The sequence below is a fragment of the Globicephala melas genome, chromosome 12, assembly GCF_963455315.2.
Source record: "Globicephala melas chromosome 12, mGloMel1.2, whole genome shotgun sequence".
NCBI lineage: Eukaryota > Metazoa > Chordata > Mammalia > Artiodactyla > Delphinidae > Globicephala > Globicephala melas.
Genome location: NC_083325.1, coordinates 59,396,440 through 59,422,467, shown reverse-complemented (window position 1 = coordinate 59,422,467; position 26,028 = coordinate 59,396,440). Strand labels below are relative to the sequence as shown.

At 38.1% G+C, this 26,028-nt stretch overlaps 1 protein-coding gene across 7 annotated transcripts in view; it reads right to left on the bottom strand.

Moving 5' to 3' along the window:
- DHX57 (DExH-box helicase 57) overlaps window positions 1–26,028 on the bottom strand; it is a 56,911-nt gene that overhangs the window by 21,072 nt on the left and 9,811 nt on the right. For 5 of the 7 annotated variants that reach the window (XM_030857870.2, XM_060309264.2, XM_030857869.2 and 2 more), the window contains 12 exons: window positions 25,589–25,806; window positions 21,035–21,193; window positions 19,841–20,026; window positions 18,708–19,546; window positions 16,758–17,002; window positions 14,847–14,968; window positions 13,354–13,549; window positions 12,684–12,808; window positions 8,301–8,434; window positions 7,334–7,388; window positions 5,245–5,450; window positions 1,582–1,698 (listed from right to left, as the gene is read on the bottom strand). In XM_030857870.2, the coding sequence (XP_030713730.2) occupies window positions 1,582–1,698; window positions 5,245–5,450; window positions 7,334–7,388; window positions 8,301–8,434; window positions 12,684–12,808; window positions 13,354–13,549; window positions 14,847–14,968; window positions 16,758–17,002; window positions 18,708–19,546; window positions 19,841–20,026; window positions 21,035–21,193; window positions 25,589–25,800 (2,596 nt within the window). In that variant the 5' untranslated portion in view covers window positions 25,801–25,806. Of the gene's footprint in view, window positions 1–1,581; window positions 1,699–5,244; window positions 5,451–7,333; window positions 7,389–8,300; window positions 8,435–12,683; window positions 12,809–13,353; window positions 13,550–14,846; window positions 14,969–16,757; window positions 17,003–18,707; window positions 19,547–19,840; window positions 20,027–21,034; window positions 21,194–25,588; window positions 25,807–26,028 lie in introns of those variants that run through there. The other 2 variants (XM_030857871.2, XM_030857868.2) reach the window with 2 other exon arrangements.

Sequence of the window (26,028 nt, the reverse complement as noted above, 5' to 3'; positions counted from 1 at the left end):
CCTACCCCATGCTTCTCTACTAAAGTAGCACAAAATTTAAGAGTGGTAAAACAGTCTATATGGATGGAAAAAAAATTTGTCTGTATTTTTATGTGCCTTCTGATCTGCTCTGCCCTCATGGCTTGGCCATCTGTATCAAGGATATCTTTAATATTCACAAATATATCACCAACTGCCTAATCACTACATCAACTTTGCTTTGAATTCAGATAATTTTCTAACATTTCTTTTTGGATGCTATACTTGATTTTTTTCAGTAATAGTCTTTTCCTTTGGGATGAAATAAGATATTCCATCCAGTGATAATGCATTAGCGAACAACGGCTACTTGCCAAGGAATGAGAAACAAGGCACTTCAATAATTTTATGTGGCTCACACGTTTCTTTAGAAAATACCACATAATGATTAAGATCTAATCAGAAGAGGGCAGTCATTAAGCACTGTGTAGTGAGCATATAATGTAGTTTTCTGATCTACGATTCCACTTAATTATCACTCAACAATGGCTGCATCTATTCATGCAACAAATATTTACTCCATACCTAAGATTCCAGGTTCTGTTCTAGGGTCTGAGGAATACAGTGGTGCACGAGAAATTCTTATTCTTAAAGAGCTTACATTCTACTGAAGGAGACCATCAGTAAGCAGAACTATAATTTTGGATAGTGTTGAGTGCTATATTGAAAATGAAAACCATTTTTGGATATTGTGATAGAGTGAGGGGACAGACAACAGATAGGGTGGTCAGAGAAGACTCCTCTGAAGAGAAGACATTTGTTGGAAACCTGAATGATGTGAAGGATTCAGTTATGAGAAGATCTGGGACATTCATTCTGGAGATAACGGACTACAAATGAGGTAAAGAGGTCACTGGGAAGACACTGAGCAAGGGGAAGGGAGGGATTGCTCTGTGTTATAACAGTAGGAGTAGTAGTAGTAACAGTGATAATAATAACAATGATAAATATACTAGCATAACTATAATATTGTTAGGGGTAGTAGCTACTGAGCATTAAATATATGTCAGGCACTGTGCTAAGCGCTTTGTATATGGTTTCTTTTAATCCTCAACATAGAGGATTTATTATTGTCTTCATTTTACAAACAAGGAGCCTGAGGCATAGAAAAGATAAGGACTTTATTATCCAAGGTAACAGAGCTCAGAGTAGCAGGGAATTTTATCAGACTTTCCAAAGCCTGTTCTCTTAACCCCATTGCCCTGTGGCCTCCAGGTATAGTCTTCACATGATTCAAACACTCATTATTAGACTCCCATTTAGCCAGGGACTGAGTGTTGACATGTGGACACCCAGGCCTTCTTTTCAGCCTTCTTCATTTTGGACTTTGTCTTGTTAACATCTTTTTGCTCAGTGGGTAAAAGGTAAAACTTCCTCAAAAGGTAAACGGTAAAATTTCCTCCTGAAAAACCTAATAAGCAACTGTACACACAACTGGGGGTGAAAAGGTGAGGAACCAGGGCGAGGGCTCCAGGAAGAGAGGCTGTCCCCACAATCCCCACCATCTCAGGAAGTAGACTCCCTGCCCTTTGCCATCTCACACTTAAGACAGGCAGCAGTTACCTGGAGGGTAGGAGTGCTTTCCATCCACAATCCACTCTAATAAGGCCTCGATTAATTCAAGATTAACCTTTTCAAAATCCATAACGGACATTGTTTTGATGACTGATTTGCTAACCCCTGAAAGAAAGGTAAAAATCAGGATAGTTACACCTTATTGAAGAAAATATGCCTGGGAACTAAGTGGGTGTCTTGATTTGATTTAATAACACAGATGTTCACATTTAATGTACTGAAATGAACTTTTTTCCTTCAGTCTCTCAGAAAATACAGGCTCACTAGAAGCACTTTTTGCTTGAACAATGACCCAAAGAGCAGGCTCCTGCCCCTGCTGGAAAGGCCGAGAGAAGCAACTTTTAACTTTTCTCTTTCCTTCCCCTTTTATCTATCATATAAAATATATTTTATATATATTTCAGATATATATTATATATATTTATGTATTATATAAGTATATTCTCTCTGTATATATATGAAATACATTTGATATATAAATATATCAAATATATTTCAGAAAACCTTTCCAGATTCAATCAACTTGTGAGTCAGATCAGCCAAAAGTCCAGGCAACAGTAACTGTGAAAATCAGTGCACAGAGGCCACAGCTTTACTTTACAACAGTGACTTTACAGCAGCAACTTTATAACAGTGACTTTTAAGTTCCTTGGGAAAATCATAAAAGTTATGAATCTTCCCTGAAAAATACATGTGATTTTAATGGCTTCACCAATACCCCTGAAGTCTACCCATCGACCCTCAGGTTCAGGGTCTACAATCTCCTTCTAATTCATCGGAATCCTAGTAAAAGACATACTTCCTTGTGTTGTACTATAAGCCTCAGCTCTTAAAAACAAACAGCATATGCCTGGGGAGACTAATTCTCTGAAGATGGCTGCCTTTTCTTTTTAGTTCTTTCTAATGACCCATCACCTGAAATAGAGTCTAACTGGAGCAAAATAACTGTAGTTGGTATGAAGGAAGGGAAGTTTTTTACGCTTTGCTGAAAAGCTTGAAGAGAGGCAAAAGCAGTTGCTAAACAATGTTGTTCTGAAGAATGAACCCTATGTTGGTAAAAAATGAAAGAAAGGAAGAAATAAGCTACACAAGCAAAAGTGTGGTTGGGTGTGGATGGCAGAGCAGGAATCATTTTTATTTGCCAAGATTCCAAATAGCCAGACTTTTCAAAAAGGAGAAAGAATCAGCTAACTGAAAAAAAGGGAAACGAAAATCATTAAAAAAAATTTTTTTTTATACTTTGGCAGGTTTTACTAATCATTTATAGATTTTAAAAGACTGATTATTATTATTTTTTAACTAGAAAAAGTTTTAAAAATCGAGCTAGGGAACATTGTTTAATTTTCTGAAAGAGAGCACTGAGATCAACTAGATAAAGTCTTTGTTTCATAGGAAAGAGGAGACTCGGAGAAGCTAAGTGATCAATCAGCCCGGCATCATACAGAAGCTAGTGGTAGAGCCAGGTTTCCCAACCTCAAATCCTTAGAAAAGAGTTCTCAGAGGTGCTTTCTGAACTTTGATATCTCGGTGCTTGACATTAGAAAGACCGTGGCTTAGATCCAGTCATAATTCTTAAAGAAAACTCTGGAATTTCAAAAGAGAAACCAAAGAGATTTTCCTGTTAACTAATTTAATAGAATAAGGAAATGGGAATTGTCAGCTGGAATGATGTACAGAATGAACACATTTGAGTCAGACATTTCCATGAGAATCACAAATCTGCACTTACCAGCTCTGGGCACTATGCTGTGGATTTGTATTCTTATTTAATCTCCTAAATAACGGCATTTTATAGGTAAGGAAACTGAGGAATAGAGAGGATGAGGAACTGGCATATAACTGGTTTTATGAGAGCCTGGGGAGTCGAATCCAGGTCTGTAAGATACATGTCTATGTTCTTAACCTTACTTCTCAGGATGTTGGGAAGATTAAGTGAAATGTTTGGGAGCCACGTATATCTTCCTAAACAGCAGAACAAATGGCTAATGCCCTAATTCCTTTATGATTACCATTTCCCATGCAGGACTGCATCTTTGGTGGAAGGAGAAAAAGGAAAACTCACTTGCCTTTTCTGCTATAGAAGCACAGTAACAGGGGTTGGAGGCTCTTACGCTCTTACTCCTTGAAAGGTAAACACCTTTTTTTTTTTTTTTGGAAGGACCAAGAGGAGTTGGGGTGGCAGTCCACAGAAAAGAGAGCAGGAAAGGCAGCTGAGACCTGTCTAGGCTTTAGGAAGAAAGCAAAAGTAGTAACCTTAGGGTTTCTATGGGTTCAGCCCAGCTGAACGTATGGAAGACTATCTAGGAACAAAGCTGCGTGGAGTCCGGCATGGGAGGAGGGAGCACCTAACAACATATATAAAAATGCTCAGCACAGGGTGGGCCCTGAAAAAAGATGTCATTTTCGAGGCCTACTGAAAAATGCTAAAACTAGTGGGTGAAATTTTGAGGATGTTATAGGCTAAATAGTTTCAAATCTCTCTCCACAACTAACTTAATTAACTACAAAGGGAACAAATAGTAACTACACAGAGGAGAAACGTAGGCATCACCTTAACCAGATGATCAGAGTTAATACTGCTAATAATGGGACGAACCAACATCATGTGCCTCCTGATATGATGCACTGAGAAGGACTCAACATTGTTTCTGTGGTTTTCTAACCAAAAATGCATTACCTAAAATTAATCATGGGGCAACGTTAGATAAACCCAAACAGAGGGACATTCTACAAAATAACTGGCCCAAACTCCTTAAAAATGTAAATCATAGAAGAAAAATAAAGGCTGGCAAATTTCTCCACATAGAAAGAAACTAAAGACACATGATGACTGAATGCAATATGTAATCTTCGGTTGGGTCCTGTACCACTTAAAAAAATAGCAATAAAGTACATTATTGAAATAATTGACAAAATTAGAATATGGACTGTGGATTAAACAGTAGTACTGTATTAGTGTTAAATGTTTTCATTTTGATCATGTCCTATTGTTTGTTTTCGTTTGGGGCCATGCCGTGCAGCTTGTGGGGTCTTAGTTCCCCGACCAGATATTGAACTCGGGCCCCGGCAGTGAAAGCGGCAGAGTCCTAACCCCTAGACCGCCAGGGAATTCCCATATCCTATTGTTATGTAAGAGGATGTCCTTGTTCTGAGGAAATACATACTGAAATATTATGGGTTAAGGAGCATCGTATCTGCAATTTACGCTCAAAACATTCAGGAAAAAAAAATATATATGCACCCAGAGCAAACAATAAAGCAAATGAAGCACAATGCTAATAATTGGTGAATCAGGGTAAAGGATATATGAGAGTTCACTGTAGTCTTGCAAATTTTTAACTCTGAATTCGAAATCATATCAAAATGCAAAGTTACAAAACACTCAAGAATATAATTTATATTTTACTACCTCCCAATTTTTCTATAATGAACACATTTACAATCAGGAAAAAACCCACTGGTAAATATGATAACAATTTTAATCTAATATGTATTAGAACTGTTATTTTTCTAAGTTTAAGGTTGTTCTGATGAACTAAAGACAAGGTAACTATGAAACAAGAGCCACGTTTTTCTTCTTCTGGATCATGGCGTGAGAAAAACTAGTTATCTTTGGCATAATTGTAATATTCCCCCCAGGAAACACATTACCTTTATAGCGGGCCAGGAGCTGCTTAAAATCTAACTGTTGATCTGGCACGGCATCTTTGGTGGAATCCGGATCGTGGAGGTGCAGGGAGAGGCGCAGGTCCTCCTCCACCTCCTCAAACGCGGTTCTGCTGCGCCTCGCCTTGAGCTTCTCCTTTGACATCTGTTTCATGGAGCGCGCATATGGGCTCCCATCCTGCAACACATACCTGAGGAAAGAAGACAAAGAAATGTGTGGTTGTGCATGCGGGTCTGTTGGTGAGGAATGACACTATTCACCTGTTTTCCGTGCTCATTCAGCAGAATGTTGCTCTGCTTCTGCCCAATTCAAGTGCTATTCTTCCAGCAGTCCAGGATTCTGTCTGCCGTGCCCTATTGCTGGTGGGGAACACACTGGAATGCTTTTGGCTCTGTTTTAAGATAATTCTGGAGGCAGTGAATTTGGAAAAGTGAGAGAAAAAAGACAGGGAAACTAGCTGAAAGATGATTTCCCCAGAGATTCACATTCAGTGGAAGTGGGATTGGGCCCACAAAACAACAATTTTAATAAGCTCTGCAAGTATGCTTACTGCACACTAAAGTTTGAGAGCCACTGTTTCGGGGTTTTTAGCTTGAGAATAGTGTATCATTAAATAATGTAGAATTAGGAAGGGGCTTATTAGGAATGGAAGGAGCAAAGAGAAAGAAAAAATTCTGGGTTGAGTTTAAGGTGTCAGACATCAAAGTTGTTTCCATTCTGGAGCTCAGAGGTCAGGAATGAAAATACCAATCTGGGAGTTCTCAGCACAGGGGTGACAGCTGAAATCACATGAGTCTTAGAGAGCCAAGCAAGAATTTAACAGTGAGAAGAAACAGTGCAAGGATAAAACCCTGGGGAATCTTCAAGGTCAAAGAGTAGGAAGAGGAAGCAGAGCTTTCAGAGGGGAGAAATCTGTTGATATCCAACAGACATTACCACCTTCCATCCGGTACAGAACTTATACACTCATATGTACTGCAAACTCCTTGAAGGCAGAATAATAATGATAATAATAGCTAACATATATAAAGCATTTGATATATGCCAGGCACAGTTCTAAGCCCTTTGCAAGTATTAACTCCAAATATTAATTAATCCTCATAACTCTTGAAGAGGCTACTTTTAATATGCATACTTTACATATGATGAAACTAAGTCACAGAGAGATTAAGCTACTCACCAATGTTACAGTTGCTAAGTAGAGGGATTTAAATACTAGTAGTCTGTCTGCAGAATTAGTACTTTTTTTTTTCCATGTTAAATTCTCCATAGATTTGGTCCATCATTTTTTATTTTTTATTTTTATTTTATTTTATTTTTTTGGCCATGCCACAAAAATCGTGGGATCTTAGTTTCCCCGACCAGGGATTGAACCCAGGGTATACTGCAGTAAAATCGCCGAGTCCTAACCACTGGACCGCCAGGGAATTCCCCATCATTTTTTTTTTTTGGCGGTACGCGGGCCTCTCACTGCTGTGGCCTCTCCCGTTGCGGAGCACAGGCTCCGAACGCGCAGGCTCAGCGGCCACGGCTCACGGGCCCAGCCGCTCCGCGGCACGTGGGATCCTTCCGGACCGGGTCACGAACCCGCGTCCCCTGCATCGGGAGGCAGACTCCCAACCACTGCGCCACCAGGGAAGCCCCCCCATCATTTTTTAAACAGACTTTACTTTTTAAAGCAGTTTTAGGTTCACAGCAATACTGAGCAGAAGGTACAGAGATTCCCCATACACCCCCTGCTCCCTGCCCTACGCATAGCCTCCCCCATTAGCAATATCCCCAACTCGAGTGGTACATTTGTTAAAACTGATGAACTGACATCCATACATCATTATCACCCAAGGTCCTTAGTCTACATTAGGGATTCCTGAGTCAGTACTCTTAATATATAATATTGCCTTTGAATTCAAATAATTTGTATAATAAATATTCGCTGAAAGGAGAAAACAAAATGCTCAAATAGAAAAATTAGAAGAAAAATTAACCCGTTTATTAGTATCCAGGCACACGGAGGTAAAATAGTAATTCTGTTTTCAAGGACTTTCACCAAACTTTAATTAATATCTTCCTTACCTTGTCACAGCAATTGCATCTTCCAGAAAAAATTGATCAACAGGAAATGTACGACCTAGGAAAACAAGAAAATAAAACAGAAAAGTCTCAGAATACCCGTTCAACTATCTTGAAACTGTTTGTATATGTAAAATTGTCTTAAAATGAAGCCTGGCACAGTAAGGTGCTATTTACTCTGTGGTCTTACAAGTATTCAGAAAAAGCTTTTCATGATAAAAATGGAAGGAGTAGGTTCTAGTTAGTAAATAAAACAGAAGTGCATAGTTGGAGAGATGATCATTTGCTAATAAGACTTTTTTTAACCTCTTTTTAAAAAAAATCTGTTAAACCTTTTTATCCCCCTCTGCTTCCCTGCAGGGGACCTTTAAACAGTCAACAATTGTATTCTAGATCAAGCATATAATTTCATCTTTAAATCTACTGTCGATATCCTCTACAACTAGAACGAATTATTCACCACTCAGTGTTTCCAAATTGTTCTTTACCAATCAACTGCAGAATGATAAACCAAAGCCCAAGGTGATAAATTAATCCCACAATGAGACTGTGAAAGCACCAAAAGAAGACGCAGACTGTCCAATTTCACTTGGTGCCAGAGTGGACCAATATCCAGAAGTTTAGCAGAATACAGCAATGAACAAATATGCTATACACAGATACAACTTTTCCCTTTATGATAGATTACCATTATAAACTCACATTCTGATGTTAAACACAACAGAATGCTAGAAATCCTAATAACCTAGACTTTTTTTTTAAAAGCACATATAAATTGAAATCTCCCAGCAAATGAATATAACATTACCTCTTTAATAATTTCATTATATGGTTATGATTTTATTTGTTACAAACTAATCAATTCTTTTCTAGAAACAGATATAAATATTCATTTATATCTCAAATGAACTTTAAAATAATTATATTTGCTTATTAGGACAATACATATTTAATGATGGATTTTAATCACCTGGTATAGTGATAACTGGGCAGGAATTAAAATATTCTGAAAAGAGCTCAGCGTTTAAAGTTGCACTCATCAGAATAACTTGAAGAGTTGGTCTCTGCAACACAATGTCTTTCAAAACTAGCAGTAAGAAGTCACTAGAGGAAATAAAAGAAACATCTGAGGATCAAAAAAATTTAATACATGAAAATTAATAACCTTTGACATATTTCAAGTAAGTGTAAGACTTATGTGAAAAAAATTTATAACTCATAGAAAGATGTGTCATGTTCCTAGATGTGAAGACTTAATGTTGTAAAGATATCAATTTCCCACCAAATAAACTAAATTCAGTGTAGTGCCAATCAAAATACCAACAGCATTCATCATTGCATTTGATAATTCCACTTCTTGATATCTACATGTAGATAAAGAGGTATATACAACGATTTTCATTATAGCATTGTTTGTAAATCAGTGGAAACTACCAAAATGTCTATCAACCAAGAAATGGTTAATTATGACAATATCATCCATTCTAAGGAATAACATGAGGCAGATAAAAGGAATAAAGTAGAGCTCTAGATACAGACATGAAAACATCTCTAAGAGATATTGTTAGTGAAAGAAACCCAAGCTGTAGAACAATATGTACCGCAGAACAGCAATGTCCTATCTGGCCTCCCTGTTTCAGCCCTTGCCCCTCTAAAATCTATTCTCAGTATGGTAGACCAATAATTCTGTGCCAATGTAAATCTGATTGTGCCACTCTTCTGCTCAAAATCCTTCAACGACTCTTATCAAAGTCCTCACTAACGAGGCCCTATGTGACATGATCTGTACCCTCACTGCTCATTTCCTGTCGCTCTCCCCCTTCATCACTTGGCTCCAGCCACACTGTCCTCCTTGCTGTCTTTGAGACATGGACCCCAGGTCCCTTGCACATGTTATTAATGTGCCTAGAAAGGGCTTCTCCCAGACATTCAAGAGGTAGCTCACTCACTCACTTTCTTTGAGTCTTTACTCAAAATGTACCTTTGCAGCTAGGCCTTCCCTGGCCACCATGTTTAAAATTTCAAATGTTCCCCTCCCTTGCATTTCATATTACCCTTTCTCTTCTTAGCACTTAACAAACATACTTTATATTTTACTTCTTTATCTTGCTTATTGTTGGGCTCTCTCACTAGAATATAAGCTCTATGAGGATGGGGATTTTGGTTATTTTGTTCTACAAGACACTACTCAGTACCTGGAGCACTGCCTGGGATATAGTAGGTGCTCAATAAATGTTTGTTGATTTACTAAGTGAATATATAATTTGTATTAGAAAAAAAAGTTCTGGAAATAAAAGTACCTATTTCTGACAAAGCAAGCATATATGTCAATGTACAGTAGGACATATCACCAATCTGATCACTGTAGTTATCTCTGGGGCAGGGACTGGGAATGGTTTGGGAGTGTTACAGGGGACTTTCACTTTATCTGTGTTGTTTGAATTTTTTTTTTTTTTTGGCGGTACACGGGCCTCTCACTGTTGTGGCATCTCCTGTTGCGGAGCACAGCCTCCGGATGCACAGGCTCCGCGGCCTGTGGGATCTTCCCGGACAGGGGCACGAACCCGTGTCCCCTGCATCAGCAGGCGGACTCTCAACCACTGCGCCACCAGGGAAGCCCTTGTTTGAATTTTTAATGAGTATATTCTTGAACTACTTAGTTTTCTTTAATGAGCCAATTTAATTACATTTATGACTATTCTTTTTCTTTTTTAGGGAAAAGGAAAATAATATAACAATAGGTAAATGGTTAAGTAACTTATGGTACATCCACACGTTAGAATTTCCTCATGCAATTATTAGCAATAATTTCAAAGATAGTTCATGCTCTCATATTGAATATTAGACCACATGCAGCACACAACAGTATATAATCCCAATAGTGTTTGTGGAGATACATCTCTCTGCTAACTCCCAATATACTCCCAGAAGAAAACAGAACAAATTGTTAACATGTAATTAGCAATTCTATAAGGGACAGAAATTCTTCTTCTTGACATTTAATATTGCCTAAATGTGTTAGAATAATGTCATTATCTCTATGATCAGAAAATGTATTAAAAAGTTTAAACAAATATAACAAAATTTTCTATATTCAACCTTTTATCTTATTTATTTTTTAACTGATCTTGGTTCCTAGATTTTACTTTCTTTTTTTAATCTTTAAATTTTATTTATCTTTTATACAGCAGGTTCTTATTAGTTATCCATCTTATACATATTAGTGTATACATGTCAATCCCAATCTCCCAATTCATCACACCACCACCCCCTATTTTCTGCCTCTTTCAGTCAGAGCTAGCAAATATTCCCCTACTTTTTCTTATAATTTGTGTACTCCATTCCCAAAGACTGGTATTTGTAAATGCTCAAATCTCCCTTCTCCAGTGTGTAATTTATCTTTATTCGGATGTGAAAATACTTTGTTTTTAACTGTTGATATTCTATAGGTCATTAGGTTTTATAAAAATCTCTTTGAGAACATCATTGCAGCCAGGAACCAGATCCAGAGCTATCTTCCAGTTTCACTGAGTTTGTGGAAGTATAAATGTTATGAAACCCAAAGCTACTCTTTATGTTCAAAATTACATTGGATATAATTTCCCCTAAAATTAAAATTTTATTTTTATAATACAATCATTTAAATATTATTAGTTTGGCTGAATGTTTTATTTGATTCCCTCTTTTAGGTTGTTCAGTGATTCTGTTAAAATAAATTATTTCAAATGATCATTTCAAACATTTAGGTGCAAAGTGACATTATTTACCATTTATTTTTTTCCCCACTGTTTTCTGGAGTCTCTACGTAAAGATTATTTGCCCCTCAAAGACTTTCAGTGTTTTCTATATAGCTATTTAAAATTTATTATTGTCTTGTTCTAGGAAATATTTCCTTTTATTTTGATCTATTCTTTTTAAATTTTTTTTGCCACATCACGCCGCTTGCTTGCAGGATCTAAGTTCCCTGACCGGGGATCAAGTCCAGGGCCCCAGCAGTGAAAGCGCTGAGTATTAACCACTGGACCACCATGGAATTCCCTGATATATTCTTTTTATATAAAAATCTTTTTCTTTAGTTTCAAATTTCTTTATATTTCTTAATTACTACTATATTAGTGTATTTATTTCTTCTAACAAATAGTCTTCTGTTTACATGTCTTCCCCGTTCATTTTTTAAAAACTTTTTATCAGCAATAGCTGGGACCTCTTTTCATGTTTGTTTCTTTTTTTTTAGTTTTGCTATGATCTATTTTCTGCTTCTCTGTCAGCCCATCAACTTTACTTAGACTTTCTTCTTCTCAAGATATTAATAATAATATAGTCCTTTTTGGGAAAGCCTCATGATTTGCACAGGATCATCTCTCTTTTTCCCACCACTTTTTTACTACTTTAGAGCATGATCTACACGACAAACTATGATCAATGCCATCTATTTACCTGGCCCTTCATTTTAAAATATTGAGAATTTTGATTTTATACCTTGACCCTTTAATGACTTCTAATTCCATTAAAGTAAAATCCAAATGCTTTATTATTAATGGTGCATAGTCTCCTGCTTTTTTTAGCTGTCACTTTTCCCCTCATTCACTACATACCAGCTGCACACTGGCCTTCCTCCAGTTTTTGGACTCATGAAGCCCTTTACCACTGCAGAGTCCTTGCAAATGCTGACCTTGCCCTCATATATCTCATGAGACTCCTTTTCATACTTCTGTTTTTAATTTAAATGTAATCTCTTCAGAGATATAATCTCTGATTATCTCATGGCTCTCTCCCCCCAAACACAGCATCCTGTTTATTCCTTTATGGTACTTATTCCAATTTGTAGTTATTTACTTACTTGTTTATTTACCTATTCATTATTTGTTTTTCCTACCAGATCATAAGACATAAAGGGGAAACATATATGTTTGTTCACTGCAGTATCCCCAGCAATTAATAGGCCACTTGGCACTTAATGCAGGCTCAATAAATACATGAATGAATGTCAGGACTGAATGACTGACCAAATGCACAAAGAAGGAAGCACATATTGACCAATCCATCAGCTATAGCATGCATTACATCTGATATTCCTGCTAAGTACAGCACCCAGCTCAGCATGGTGCCTCTTATTAGACGATGTCCCTCCAATAGGATGACTCTTCCAGTGATGAACATGTGCTCTCCTAGCATTTTTCATGTCACAGACCCTGGAGACCAGGAAGGCAGTTCCTCTTCTCTAACTTAAGCCTTCCCTATGGCAATTACCATTACTAGCTCTAAGGAACTTAACTGGAAGCAGAATAAAATCCTTTCAGCCATGTCTTCATTTGACGTGTGTGTGTATTCATCTGTAAAATCTTTGCCTTACCTTTCTTCTGTCCTCTCATGGACTTCATCAACAATGATATGGGTGATTCCTTGTAGGGCTGTGTCCCCCTCTAGCCTTCTCAGCAGCACTCCTGTGGTGCAGTATAACAGTCTGGTGGCTGAGGACTTACACGTAAAAGGGCATAGAAAGCTTTAATGAACTTTCTGAAAAAAGGAAACACTTTCCTGGCAAAGCCATTTTTAATGGATAGGGATAAAGAATACTGAAAACACCAGCAGTTCTATTTTAATATAAACCAAGAAACTAAATGCATAGTTTCTTGCTGGCAACAACAAAAGCTTTTCTACTTTACATCAAACTTTTAAGACTCGTAGAAAGCATTCAAAAATTATTATAAAACATAAAAATAACAGTGAGTGATGAAATCAATTCTGAATTTGTTCATTCCATATTTGGTTAAATGGATTAAGTCCCAGTTTAGGAACAAAGCAGCACCTACTAGATCACTTCTGCCAATAAAGAATAGAAGGTCTTTACAGAGGAAATTAAGTACAGCCCAGAAAAGAGTTTAAACCAAAATATTTCTAAAAGGACTTCAGCCCTATTGAAGTATATATTCCAACTTGCCCAGAACCTTCAGACCCCAAGGGTTCTTTATACTTGAAAATTGTAAATTTCTGTCATCAGGAAATAAGAAAAGCATACAAACCTTGACACTTTCTAACCGGATCTGGTATCCCACAGTCAGACCCACTCTCTCTGCTCTTTCTTTAGCAACGCGTTCGGCGACAGAGATCGCAGAGATTCGTCGGGGTTGGGTACAGATGATGTTAGCCACCTTCTCAGGTGGTCCGTTCAGAGAATCATCCAGAATAAACTGTGGAATCTGTGTGGTTTTCCCACATCTGTATGTCAAAACAAATAAGTCCTAAAATAAGAGTTTTCAAGTGCTCTAGTTAACTAAAGAAGCAATCATATCCAATGAGGAAAGTAAGAAGCTAATTAGAATAAAAGTTGTTCAGCTTCATCTATCTTCTAAACCTACCTACTGACTTATTACCTATAGCTGATAACTCCTAGGAATTTGCACTTAGGTTAACAGGGCAATCAAATAATAGTTCACTATTATTTGTAAAACTGGGACTACTGAATAAACATTAGGTTAAGCTCTATAAATGCCTTCAGGAATGTGAACTCTACATGTGAATCCTGAAGAAACAGGAATATTATCTTATGATTATTAAAATACTTTATATTTTTCCCATTGGTGTGGTATTGCTTTGGCTATACCAAAGTACTGACCGAGGTTTAAAAGATAAGAAACTGGAAGATACAAAGTTACTACTGTATCTGTGAGTCTGGGCACAAATGTAATTATTAAATTGAAGACCCTTGAATACAGAACTAGATTAAGCCTGCAACTTGTCCCTGCCAAATAGGTTTGGATAACATATGGAGAGTGTGGAACAGGAAAAATAATGTACCCTAAGTTGTTCTTAAACAAAAGCTTTAAGGAAATAAGAATAAATTTAGAAAATTCATTTCTGAAGTTTCAAGCTAAATGTTCTGGAACTGTCCTTAACATTTTAAAATGGGCCTTGTTAAAAGCCTTCAGCTGGCCTTTTGCCTTAAAATTGTCTTAAGGCAGAGGTATACAATATCTATAAATGCCCAAATTTCTGGGCTTCCCTGGTGGCGCAGTGGTTAAGAATCCGCCTGCCAATGCAGGGGACATGGGTTCGTGCCCCGGTCCGGGAAGATCCCACATGCCGCAGAGCGGCTGGGCCCGTGAGCCACAACTACTGAGCCTGCGCGTCTGGAGCCTGTGCTCCGCAACGGGAGAGGCCACGACAGTGAGAGGCCCGTGCACCGCGATGAAGAGTGGCCCCCGCTCACTGCAGCTGGAGAAAGCCCTCGCACAGAAACAAAGACCCAACACTGCCGAAAATAAATATAAAATAAATAATTTTTTAAAAAAAATCCTAAATTTCTGAGTTTTGTTTGTTTTTTTGTAATTTGGCTCTATAGGCTACAGTTGCCACATTATTTGCCTCTGTGAAATATTATTCAATATTTAACAGGAAAAAGCACAAATAACACCAGCAACTGTTTTTTTTTTTTAAAGTAGAACTGGTGGTGGTAACCAGGGCACACACCGTATCTATAGATGAAAGCTGAATTAGAAATAAATCACATTCTTACCCAGTCATACCACTTATAACAAGCACTTGGTGCTTGCTCAACAGTTTAAGAATGTTTTCTCTTTCTTCCCAAGCAGGGAGTAATTGTCTTTCTTGCAGAATTGACTGGAACTGTCTGGAGGCCTAATAAAATAAAAGATAAGACATCAGTTTGGTTACTTTCAGTCACCTTTCACAAAGCTCTGAATGTGGAATCCCATAGTTAGACCTCCCCTTTCTGCTCTTTCTTCACCAATTTGTTTACAGACAGAAAGTGCAGATGTGTTGGGGGCTGGATGCTGGTGACTTTAGTCAGAAGGCTGTTCCGAGAATCAGCCAGAATAAGCTGTGGGATCTGTGTGGCTTTCCTACATCTGAATGAACTGAAGGATCTTATGAGAGAAATAACCCCTCTTAGCACCTATCCAGCTCTTTCTGTAAGTCTCTATACTAGCACTGTTCAACAGAACTTTCCGTGCTGATGGAAATGTTCTGTTTGCGTGGTCCAACATAGCAACCTCTGGCTACATGTGATTGTTGAGCACTTGAACTGTGATCAGTGCTGTCGAGGACCTGAATGTTTTATTTTATTTAATTTTAATAAATTTAACTTTAAATAGCTACCCATGGCTAGGGGCTACCATACAAGACAGCATAGTTCTACACAGTATCAGATTTTTACCAAAATCACTAACGGTAATAGAACTCACTAAATGGTTCTTTTTTTTTTAACATCTTAAATATATACAATCTTTATCTGTCGAGAATAAATAAATAAAAATAAACTGGTATGGATTTATAGATTTCTTTTTTTTAAATTCCTGGCTTATAATCCAATACTGTACATCCAATACCTACGATATAATCCAATTTATTTTGTTGCTCTCATTATTTCATTTTGGCTATTGGGAGCTTTTCCAGGTTGATTCCTGAGTCCTTCTGACATGCCCTCATCTTTTTTGTTTTGTTTTGTTTTGTTTCTGAATACTCCCTCATTTAAAGGGTTCTTTTTGGCCAATCACCACATCTATGTAACTCAGTTTGACATCTAATGGCCAATGCTATAAACATTGTACTGTAGGTTAAAACTGTGGATGTATTTTTGACTAATGTAAGAAATTTATACTAACATTTATATTAACATACACATTTTCTGCATGTAATTTTATCACCTCTAAACACACTGTTCAAACTGAATGTGTAATTTTTTATTTCCACCATCTTATTATTTATGGTGTGATTTTCTAGTCAATTTGACGTTCTATGGGTGTTGCGGTATATATGTACTAGTGTTATATATACTCTGTCAAAAATCAGAATCACAGAACTTTAGAATCGGAAGGGCCTTAGATAGCATCTAATCTAATCCCCAAACTCGTTAAGCAACTCGTCTTTATCCTCCATCCAACTCTGCCCTAATACTTCACTTATGAGTTCTTTTAAAATAATCTTATTTTTACCCCTGAATGGGGTAAAAACAACATGGACTTTGAAAACAGAGAGAATTAGCTTGAAACCCTGTGTTGCCACTTACCAGCTATGTGACCTTGGGCAAATTATTTATCCTGTGAGCCTTTGAAATGGGGTAAGAGTCCCTCCTTCCCCTTCTCCTTCTCCTTTTCTATACTGTGATTTCTAATGTAAATCACAGTACTACTTTTCCTTTCACTTATCAGATTTCTATCATAGTAACAAAGCCACATGATTCTCAGAATATTTGGTATATATGTGTTTCATTTTCATCAGCCATTGGATTTTCCAAAACTATCTGGAACATGCATCCAAGTTTGCTATGGCATGCAGAAACTTTGCCCAATCAGAGTAAAAGAGAGCTGAGAGTATACCATGGAGAGTAGCCAAAGCTTCCTAATTCCCAATCCCTTCATCCATACATTAGGGAGGCAATGCTAGCCATTCTCTCAGAATACCCTACCTGTTTTATTCGGAACTGCTTGCAGATTTTGACATTCTCAGCATGTACTGATTTTGCCTGCCAGTCATATCTTTTGGAAATCTTTTTCTTAAGGTTGACATAGCTTTCATTCTCCACCATAACTGGTGCAGGACCTTCATCCTCATCTGTCTCCTCCTCAGGCTCTGATTCCTTTTCAACTTGAAGGGGATAAAAGGAAACGTTTTCGATATGGAGCCCTTTCTTTAGCAGGGAAAAGTCACTATCTAACAAAGTAACAACAACAAAAAAATCATAAAATGGAGAAAAAGTTAAAGCTTGAATAAAACAAGTTCATTCATTTCCACACTACTACTTCTACTGCTAAAGAACTTAAAATGCATCTCCAAATAAACTTTAATCAAGTGTCAGTGGCTCTGGTTAAATCAAAGTAAAAACAAAGAAAAGGGCTTCCCTGGTGGCGCACTGGTTGAGAGTCCGCCTGCCGATGCAGGGGACACGGGTTTGTGCCCCGGTCTGGGAAGATCCCACATGCCGCGGAGCGGCTGGGCCCGTGAGCCGTGGCCGCTGAGCCTGCGCGTCCAGAGCCTGTGCTCCGCAACGGAAGAGGCCACAACAGTGAGAAGCCCGCGTACCACAAAAAAAAAACCAAAAAACAAAAAAGAAAATCATGCCCTGCCTTGTTAATCCAGTAGACTCTGTACATTCAGAAATTAATTGAAAGTTTCAAATATTTGCAAGTGTACCTACAATTCCATGACACAAAATAACCCAAATGTCTATCATATGATGAATCAATAAATGAAATGTGGTATGTCCATATAATGGAATAGTATTCAGTAATAAAAAGGAATGAAGTACTGATACATGCTACAACATGGATGAACCTTGAAAACATTATGCTAAGTGAAAGAAGCCAGTCACAAAAAGCCACATATTTACTATAGGATTCCATCTCCATGAAATGTCCAGAAAAGGCAAATCCACAGAGACAGAATATAGACTCACGGTTGTTAGGGGTTGGGGGAAGGGAGAAATGAGGAGTGACTTGCTAACAGGTGCAGAGTTTCTTTCTGGGGTGATGAGAACGTTCCAGAGTTAGACAGTGGTCATGGCTGCACAACTCTGTTAATATACTAAAAACCACTGAATTGTACACTTCAAAAGAGTAAATTTTATGGTGTGTAAATTATATCTTAATAAAGCGGTTATCTTAAAAAAAAAGTTCACCGACACACAGTTTGTCATTTCTTGAGGAATACATCTGAGTGCTAGAACTCGCGGCAGGCTGGGAGCGAGTCAAGGGGCCAGTGAGGGAACCTAGCCAGCTGTCCGGCATCCACATCTCGGTGCAGTTTCACTGTTCTCTACCTGTTGACATTTACCTAGGAACTCCTGGGAAATAATAAAACTTGCTGCTCTGAAAGAGAGGTGGCAAAAAATAAGAGAGATCCTACGGTGAACTTTGAAAGGGGGGTTACTTGTGATGTAAGACTCTGCATGGCACACTCAGATCTGGAGGAAGCCAGAGGCTCGTACAAACATTTCTCTATTTGAGGATTTAGGGACCCATAAAGAGAGACATCCCCTAATGACTTTTGGGGGTCTAGCATACTAAAAGCAGGAGGGTACGGATGGTGGTATAGAAAGAGAAGTATCTCTAAAAACTCATTTTAAAGTAATCCTATATACAATAACAGAAGTAATCACAGGAAACCAAATGGATTACACGAAACAGACTTTTCTGGAAGGATGCTTTAAGGTTCTTCCAGCCCTCGACTGCTAATAAACTTATACATCACTACAAACTTTCAATTCAGGGAGCCAAAACACAGTGACAGAATTAGGCCTTACAAGTAAAGTCAGGTCATAGCTCAGGGGAGATCCTACACCAGCCCTCAGAGCCTCTGATTGCCGTAATCCATCATTCCAAATCCCGCCTCCACAACACCTCATCAATGACTTACATACCTTCTGGAATTTGATTTGAAAGAAACGAATTACTTGGAATCACTGGTTTACGACAGACAGGATTATTTATTCTGGTCCCAGAGGATACTGGCAGAAAGTTCACAGGAGGGACACTGTACTTGTGATGGGTATATGTTAGTAACTTGGTTATTTCTGATTCTTCCTCTAAAAGGGTTATCAAAGAATATACAACAGGTTCTGAAGTTTCTGCAAATGTCAAGGCCTTGCCATAAAGGAACTCAGAAATATGTAAACGACAAGCCAGAGGTAGATTCCCATTGGTGGAATAAAATGCCACAAGGGGAGCTTGGTAGGGGTATTTGTGGTCTTTAGAAAATCGAATTTCAAGTTCGTATAAAAAAGATGCATCTTCGTCAGCATTTAGATGAGAATCATCTACACTTCTTTCTGCTCTTCCAGCAATTTGATTTGGGGACACTTCGTGTTTGAATTTGCACTTTGATCCAAATTTGCAACTTCCTTTGAGGTAAAATTTACAGATTTCAAGCGACGTCTCCTGTATATTTTTGGTACTTTCCTTTTGCTTGGATTTGCGGAATTTACTCGTCAAATACCCCAGTTCTAATCCAATGGTCCAGACTCTGTTCTGAATTCTTTCTATAAATTTTTCTCCACAGATTGACTTGAGAGCAAAGGCCTCTTCCTGTCGCTGCTCCACACACTCATCCAAGCTTATACGCGCAACGGCCTCAGAGACCTTCATCCTCTCTCCAAATGTCTCTGAAAAACACTGGGTGAGCAGATGTTCCAGTGATGCCCCCATGTCTCCATTGCAAATTCTCAGGGCTACCTGACAGTGCTCGGTGTTGAAACCATACCTGCCAAGTGAGAAGCATGACAAAGACGACTGAGTAATATCAAACCTCAAAAGAGAAATTCATTTAAATACATATATGGGAAGGCATAACTATACACAGGCAGGGTTTGTGTCTTGAAAAAGTGTACCTGATAATACTAACGCCTCCTTCATCTCCCTATCCTAAAAGAGAGGATACTGGGCGTATCAGGTACCACTGGAACGCACATAACACGAAAGTATTCGAGGAGTGGTAGGTGCGTTTATAATACACTTTCAGTTTCCTTCAATTTTCCCATAAATGATGAAAGCAAACCTGGAAAGTTTTTGCACTGCAAATGTTGAGACTGTAACTTCCGGATGATGAGGCTCCACCAGGCCTGAACCAGCACATTCCAAAGGATCTGAGTCGGGAACAAGGGAAGCTTCTCGTCCAGCTGACCAGTACTGCTCATCATCATAATCAGGCTCATCATCTTCTTCCTCCCCAGAAACACCTCTTCTGGCAAAAGTAACATTTTCATATATTAACTTCTACTTACCTCAAAGAAAAATTTAGTAAGAGTCTAAGAATTTAATTCAAGGAACCAAAGGACAGAGAATCCTGACCACTATTCAGTCACTGATTTATTTTTATTGACCTATTAATTTATATCTCGGCAAGTAACAGAATTTATTACCTGCCAGGTACTATGTTAAATGTTTTATATGTACTATCTCTTTGAAAATCTTCCCAATAACCCAGCCAGATTGGAATCTCTATTTTTTTTTTCAGATGATCAACTAAAATTTAAGAGAAGATTAGTAACTGCCAAAGGTTATAAAGTAAAGAGCAACTAGAGATTTTAACCAAGGTAGTCTGACCCAGAGTCTGTGTTCTTAACTACAGAAGCCTTGGCTATCCTCTCTCTCTTCTCATTTATAAAAACCATCGCTATTTTTTTTTTTTGCTTTGCTGCATAACCACCTTTCCTAAATTTAAGACAGATATGCAATTTGTAGATAGGATGGAAATTGAGCTGTTCATGACTGACCGTTCATTAATTCTGGCAAATGGAAAGGATTAACCTCTCCAACTGAAATCACAAAGCAAAACAGCCAAAAGTCTAAAACAATCTTTCTCTTAGGCAGATGGTCATGAGAAGTGTAATCATAAGACTTCATCTGATCAACTCAATATTTGCTCCTAGAACAATGCTTCTACTTGTTCACTACAAGGTTTTATTTGAAAGGTTATCAATAAAGCAACTACTGAATCCTTATTAGCACTGTCCTAGAAAAAGTAAAGATGAAAAGGCGATCTGTACCATTGCTCACAGATATTGCAAAACAAACTCACTCTAAAACTGTTGCTGAATAATTATTCTTGTATTTCTCTTGGCTCACTTTCAACTAGTTATACAGCCACTACAGGATCAGTACTGATACAGTATTCCAAAGACACACAGAGCCCTCACACTGCCAGTGCATCTTCCTCAATATAGTAGTTTACTGAAATAAGATAATTTACTCAGATCCAGCATCTGCATCTTGTTCTTGCAGGTCTCGGAGAAGAGCTTTCACTTTTTCTTGATTCTCAGAAGTCATATGTAGAGTCTGAAGGGGCGCTTTGGCTTCAGGCTTCCATTTGGGGTGTGCATCCCCTTTTCTCACGCTACTGTTACTAGGTCTGCAAAGGACACAAGAACAAAATTACACATTTATCCGTGAGCAGAACTTTTACACTCTCCTCAGGGTCCCCAAATATATATAACATGACTGGACTGTCAAATACCCTACAAAAGATGACAATGAATGTGAAGAGATTCTCTATTTTCTACAGTATTTACCAGATTTCATTATATTGAAACTGCTGGAGAAAAACCTGATTCGATGCTTCATCATTAAATCTGGCTTCACTAACTCAAGAGTCCTCTGGAGAAAGTAATGCTATGGTGACTCCTTCTGCACTAGTGGATGTTCAAAAGAAATGTGCTACATACAAAGAGTACATATTTCATTCTATTTGAGGTACTTGATCTGAAAACAACAGAGAGTCCTATCTTGTGAATATTAGGCATTATTTTTTTTTTTTTTTTTTTGCGGTACGCGGGCCTCTCACTGCTGTGGCCTCTCCCGTTGCGGAGCACAGGCTCCGGACGCACAGGCTCAGTGGCCATGGCTCACGGGCCCAGCCGCTCCGCGGCATGTGGGATCCTCCCGGACCGGGGCACGAACCCGTGTCCCCTGCATCGGCAGGCGGACTCTCAACCACTGTGCCACCAGGGAAGCCCTAGCCCTATTTTTGAAATATTTACCTAAATTATTATTTCCTGATTACAAAAATCATAATAATACATGTTCACTGTAGAAAAGTAGAGAACCAAGAAGAAAACAGAAGTCATCTTAAATCACATCATTCTTTTTCACATACATTTTTTATAAAATTGTACAGCACATATAATCTTTTATAATTTGCTTTATTTCCTTATCAAAATAAAACTGTCATTTCCCCCAAATTAAATATTTTCCTACAAGTTAACTTTTAAATGGTTACACATACATATAGAGGTACTAGAATTTATTTCACCAATCTTTTATTTTTGGAATTTAGATTTTTTTTTAGGGATACTTTTTAATATTTAAAACAATAATCAGCTCTAAAGTTTAACTTTACTCACTAAATTTCTTTTTTTCACTTGGCATGTTTCATTATAAATTTTCACAAATCTAGGGAAATGGCAGAAACTTTCTCTGCATTGAAAATCCAACATATTATTGAGACTTTGAAAAGAACCACACACTTACACTCGCAAAACTGGGTACCAAAGGAGAAAATAGAATAGACTGTTTTTTAACCACCTAGTTGCAACCTCTGAAAAGAAACGTTAGCCCAAATTCATCATTACCCCTTTTGGTTTCAAAAAATTTTTAATCTACAGAAATTAACACCATTTACCAAGATTCACCAATTGTTAACAATTGCCATACTTAAATGCACACACACATTATGCCCTTCTCTTATTTCTCTCTCTCCACACACACAGATGCATATATATATATGCTCCCTCATATATGTACATGCATGCTCTGCTGAACCATCTGAATGTAAGTTGCAGGCATCACATTCACTCTTAAATACTTCAGCATGTTATTTCCTAAGAACAGAGACATACTTTTATATAACCACAGTACTCTTATCACTCACAAGATATTTTATATTGATATCATCTAATATATAATCCATATTCAAAGTTCCTAACTGCCTCAATCATGTCTTCTACAGATTTTCTTAATGAGTATCTAGTTTAAAATGACATTTAGTTAGCTGTTTTTCAAACTCCTTTAATTTAGAATAGTTCCCCCACCTATTTCCTGGCAGTGACTTTTTTGAAGCACTTAGGCTAGCTGTCTTGTAGAATTCTCACTATTTGGACTTGTCTGATTGTTTCCTCATGATTAGAAAAAAAAAAAAAAGGGGGGGTGGGGGGTGGGTAGGGGGAGAACTTCCATATGCTCCTATCTCATCTACCTCTTATTTGTAAACCCCTATACTTTGCCTTCCTTCCAGTTCCTAAGGATGAACCATCCTCGATCCTAAAGTCAGTCCCTCTGTATACTGTACACACAATCTCTTTAACCTCCTCAAGGAAATCATTCCAGCACTTATCCCTCCCTCTGCATCATCAGATCATCAGTTCTTCATTCTCCTTTGGATCATTTCCATCAGCTTACAGACATGCTATATAACATCTACCATCTTAAAAAAAAAATCTTCCCTTTGACTGCATATCCCTCTCAAGCTATTATCCTATCTCTCCTCCCTCGCCTGCCCTTTAGGGAAAAACTCCCTCAAAGGGTTATCTAAATCATTGTCTTTGTCACCACTTTCTTTCCTCTTCTCTCTGAAACACACTCCAATAGGGTTTTCTCCACACTAAGTATACTAAACCAAACAGCTCTCGTCAAGGTTGCCCATGCTATCCACATTGCCAAATCCAGTGGACAATTGTCAGAACACATTTTTCTTTTTTCTTTATATTGGCTGTGCCACGCAGCTTGTGGCATCTTAGTTCCTGACCAGGGATTGAACCTGGGACCACAGCAGTGAAAGTCCTAACCACTGGACCACCAGGGAACTCCCGGAACACATTTTTCTTGACCTATTAGAAGCATTTTTTATACAACTTGCGTATTCCCTTTAAGTATCCAATCCAATCTGATTGGATACTTCCCTTGAAAACACCTTCATTCCTTGACTTCCAGAAATAAGCTTAGTCTTCCTCCTACTTCACTGGCCACTCCTCAATCTACTTTGTCACATTTTCCTAATCTCTCTCAGTTCTAAAGCCTAGAGTGCCCCAGGGCTCAAAGTTCAGACCTCTTCTCTATATCCTATCTCATCCAGTCCCACAGCCTTAAAGCACATTTATTCCTAGAGGACTCATACATTTACTTCTCTAGCCTAGATCTTATTCTTGAACTCCAGACTTATATATTAAATTGCCTATGAAATTGCCACTTGGAGTGTACCTTCTAACTGGTCTTCCTGCTTCCAACCCATGTCCCCCTGTAGTCTATTCTCCACAGAACACACTGAGGCAGGGCCACTGAATACGGGTGCACAGACTATACACTATGCAAAGGGTCCTAAAGTAGGGAAGGAGGGGACAGCAAAAGATAAAATCCAGTCTATGCTCTGCTTGCCAAGACATCCATCCTGGAGCTATAACTGCCCAAAGAAAGGGGCACCATTTTCTAATTCACATGAAGGGATATACTGAATAGCAGTAACTCTGGCTAGAGTGATTGATGTCACACACACTTGCCTCAAACCCTTCAATGGCTTCCCATTTTACTCAAAGCAAAGCCGAAGTCCTTATAATGGCCTTTTTGGCCATGGCACGTGACTTGGCTCAGTCCAGTTCAAGATGCTGACAACCTCACAGCTGGTGCTTGAAAGACAGAATTGTGGCACTTGAAAGAAGCACTTCAGGTAGATAAGGTGTATTTGAACATGTGATGACTGATATATACAGAACAGATGTTTTTGCTTTCCTTGACCTTTCCTGGTGGTAGCAGGGGTGAACTTTTGAGGTGCCAAATACCTGTGAGAACGTATGTCTGCCCCATTGAGAATGTCTGTAGAATTCAATTCCATTATTTAAAATAGTTTTTCTACTGACCAGCCCCAGCCTGAAGCTTGACACAGTAACTAGACTAGCTATTCTACAACTATCCTAAGACAACTTTCTCAACTGTGCTTTAATTTTCAAAGGTTATTTTAAAATCCCATTCTTTGAACTATTCTAAAGATTATATATTCCAAAGTATCCTTTTAAAAACTTGGTTTTATGTGCTTACGATTTTTTCTATAAGAAATAATTTTAATGTTTATATCTGACCCCTTTGACAGAAAACAGATCAATGGATTCCTAAGGATCAGGGAGGAGTGTGTTGCAAAGGGCACGTGGGAGTTTTGAAGAGCTGTTTATGGCGATGATTGCATTTGTCAAATTTTAGGTTGAGTTTTACTGAACGTAAATTACACTTCAATGAACATGACTTTTAAAACTTAAAGAAAAACAAAAACAAACAAAATCCTTATAATGGCCTATAACATCCTATACAGTATAGTCTCTCGAATCTAACTGCCTATTTGGTTGATCTGGTTGGAAAATAGATAATTCATTAACTAGACAGATCGAGTATAGCCAGATCTCATTTGGAGACCTTCAAACTACAATGCCTAAGAAATACTTAAAATAATTTTCATCACCTTCACCATTTCCAATATTTACTTTCCTAGTAATACTGATTACAATAACAATATTATACTCAATTCACAGTGTCATGTGGAAGTTAAAGTTAACTTCAGATTTCAAAGCACCGCCCCCATCCCCGGCCTAACAAAAGGTGTTATTTGCCATCATGCCTTTAGAAAAGGTTACAAAGAAGGGGCTTTAAAACAAGAGGAAGATAACTTGGCCAGAATTACTTGACATTTTCCCCCTTTGTCTTAGTCATCTGTTAGATCAGGAATTGATACTGTTTTCACATTTGAATATTCAAAGAGTATAATGACCTGGATGAATGCCTTGATTCACTGAAGATACAAAAGTCATCGCCATCATCCCAAATTCTACTTGAGGCCTTTCTATTGCCACCAATGCCACCGCCACCGCTGCCACCCCCATGAGATTTACTAGCATGACTTCTGCCTCCTCTTCCTCCTCTGGAAGACCCCTTTCCACCTCCTTTCCCTGGCTTGCCTTTTCTTCTTACTGAAGAACTCATTTTCACCTGCAAGAGAAAAAAGTAATACAGACATTATAAAAATCAGACAAGTATAATAATCCTTTGTTTGTCAAGTTATGGAAATAGCCTATTTTAAAGAAAAAGAGGAAAATGAATACTTTAAAAGGGCCAGTTTAGGACAAGCATGGATAAACTGCTTCACAAAAGATTTACAAGCATATCCCCCTCAGGATTAATATTTAGTGAGCGTCTCTGACACAGACTTCT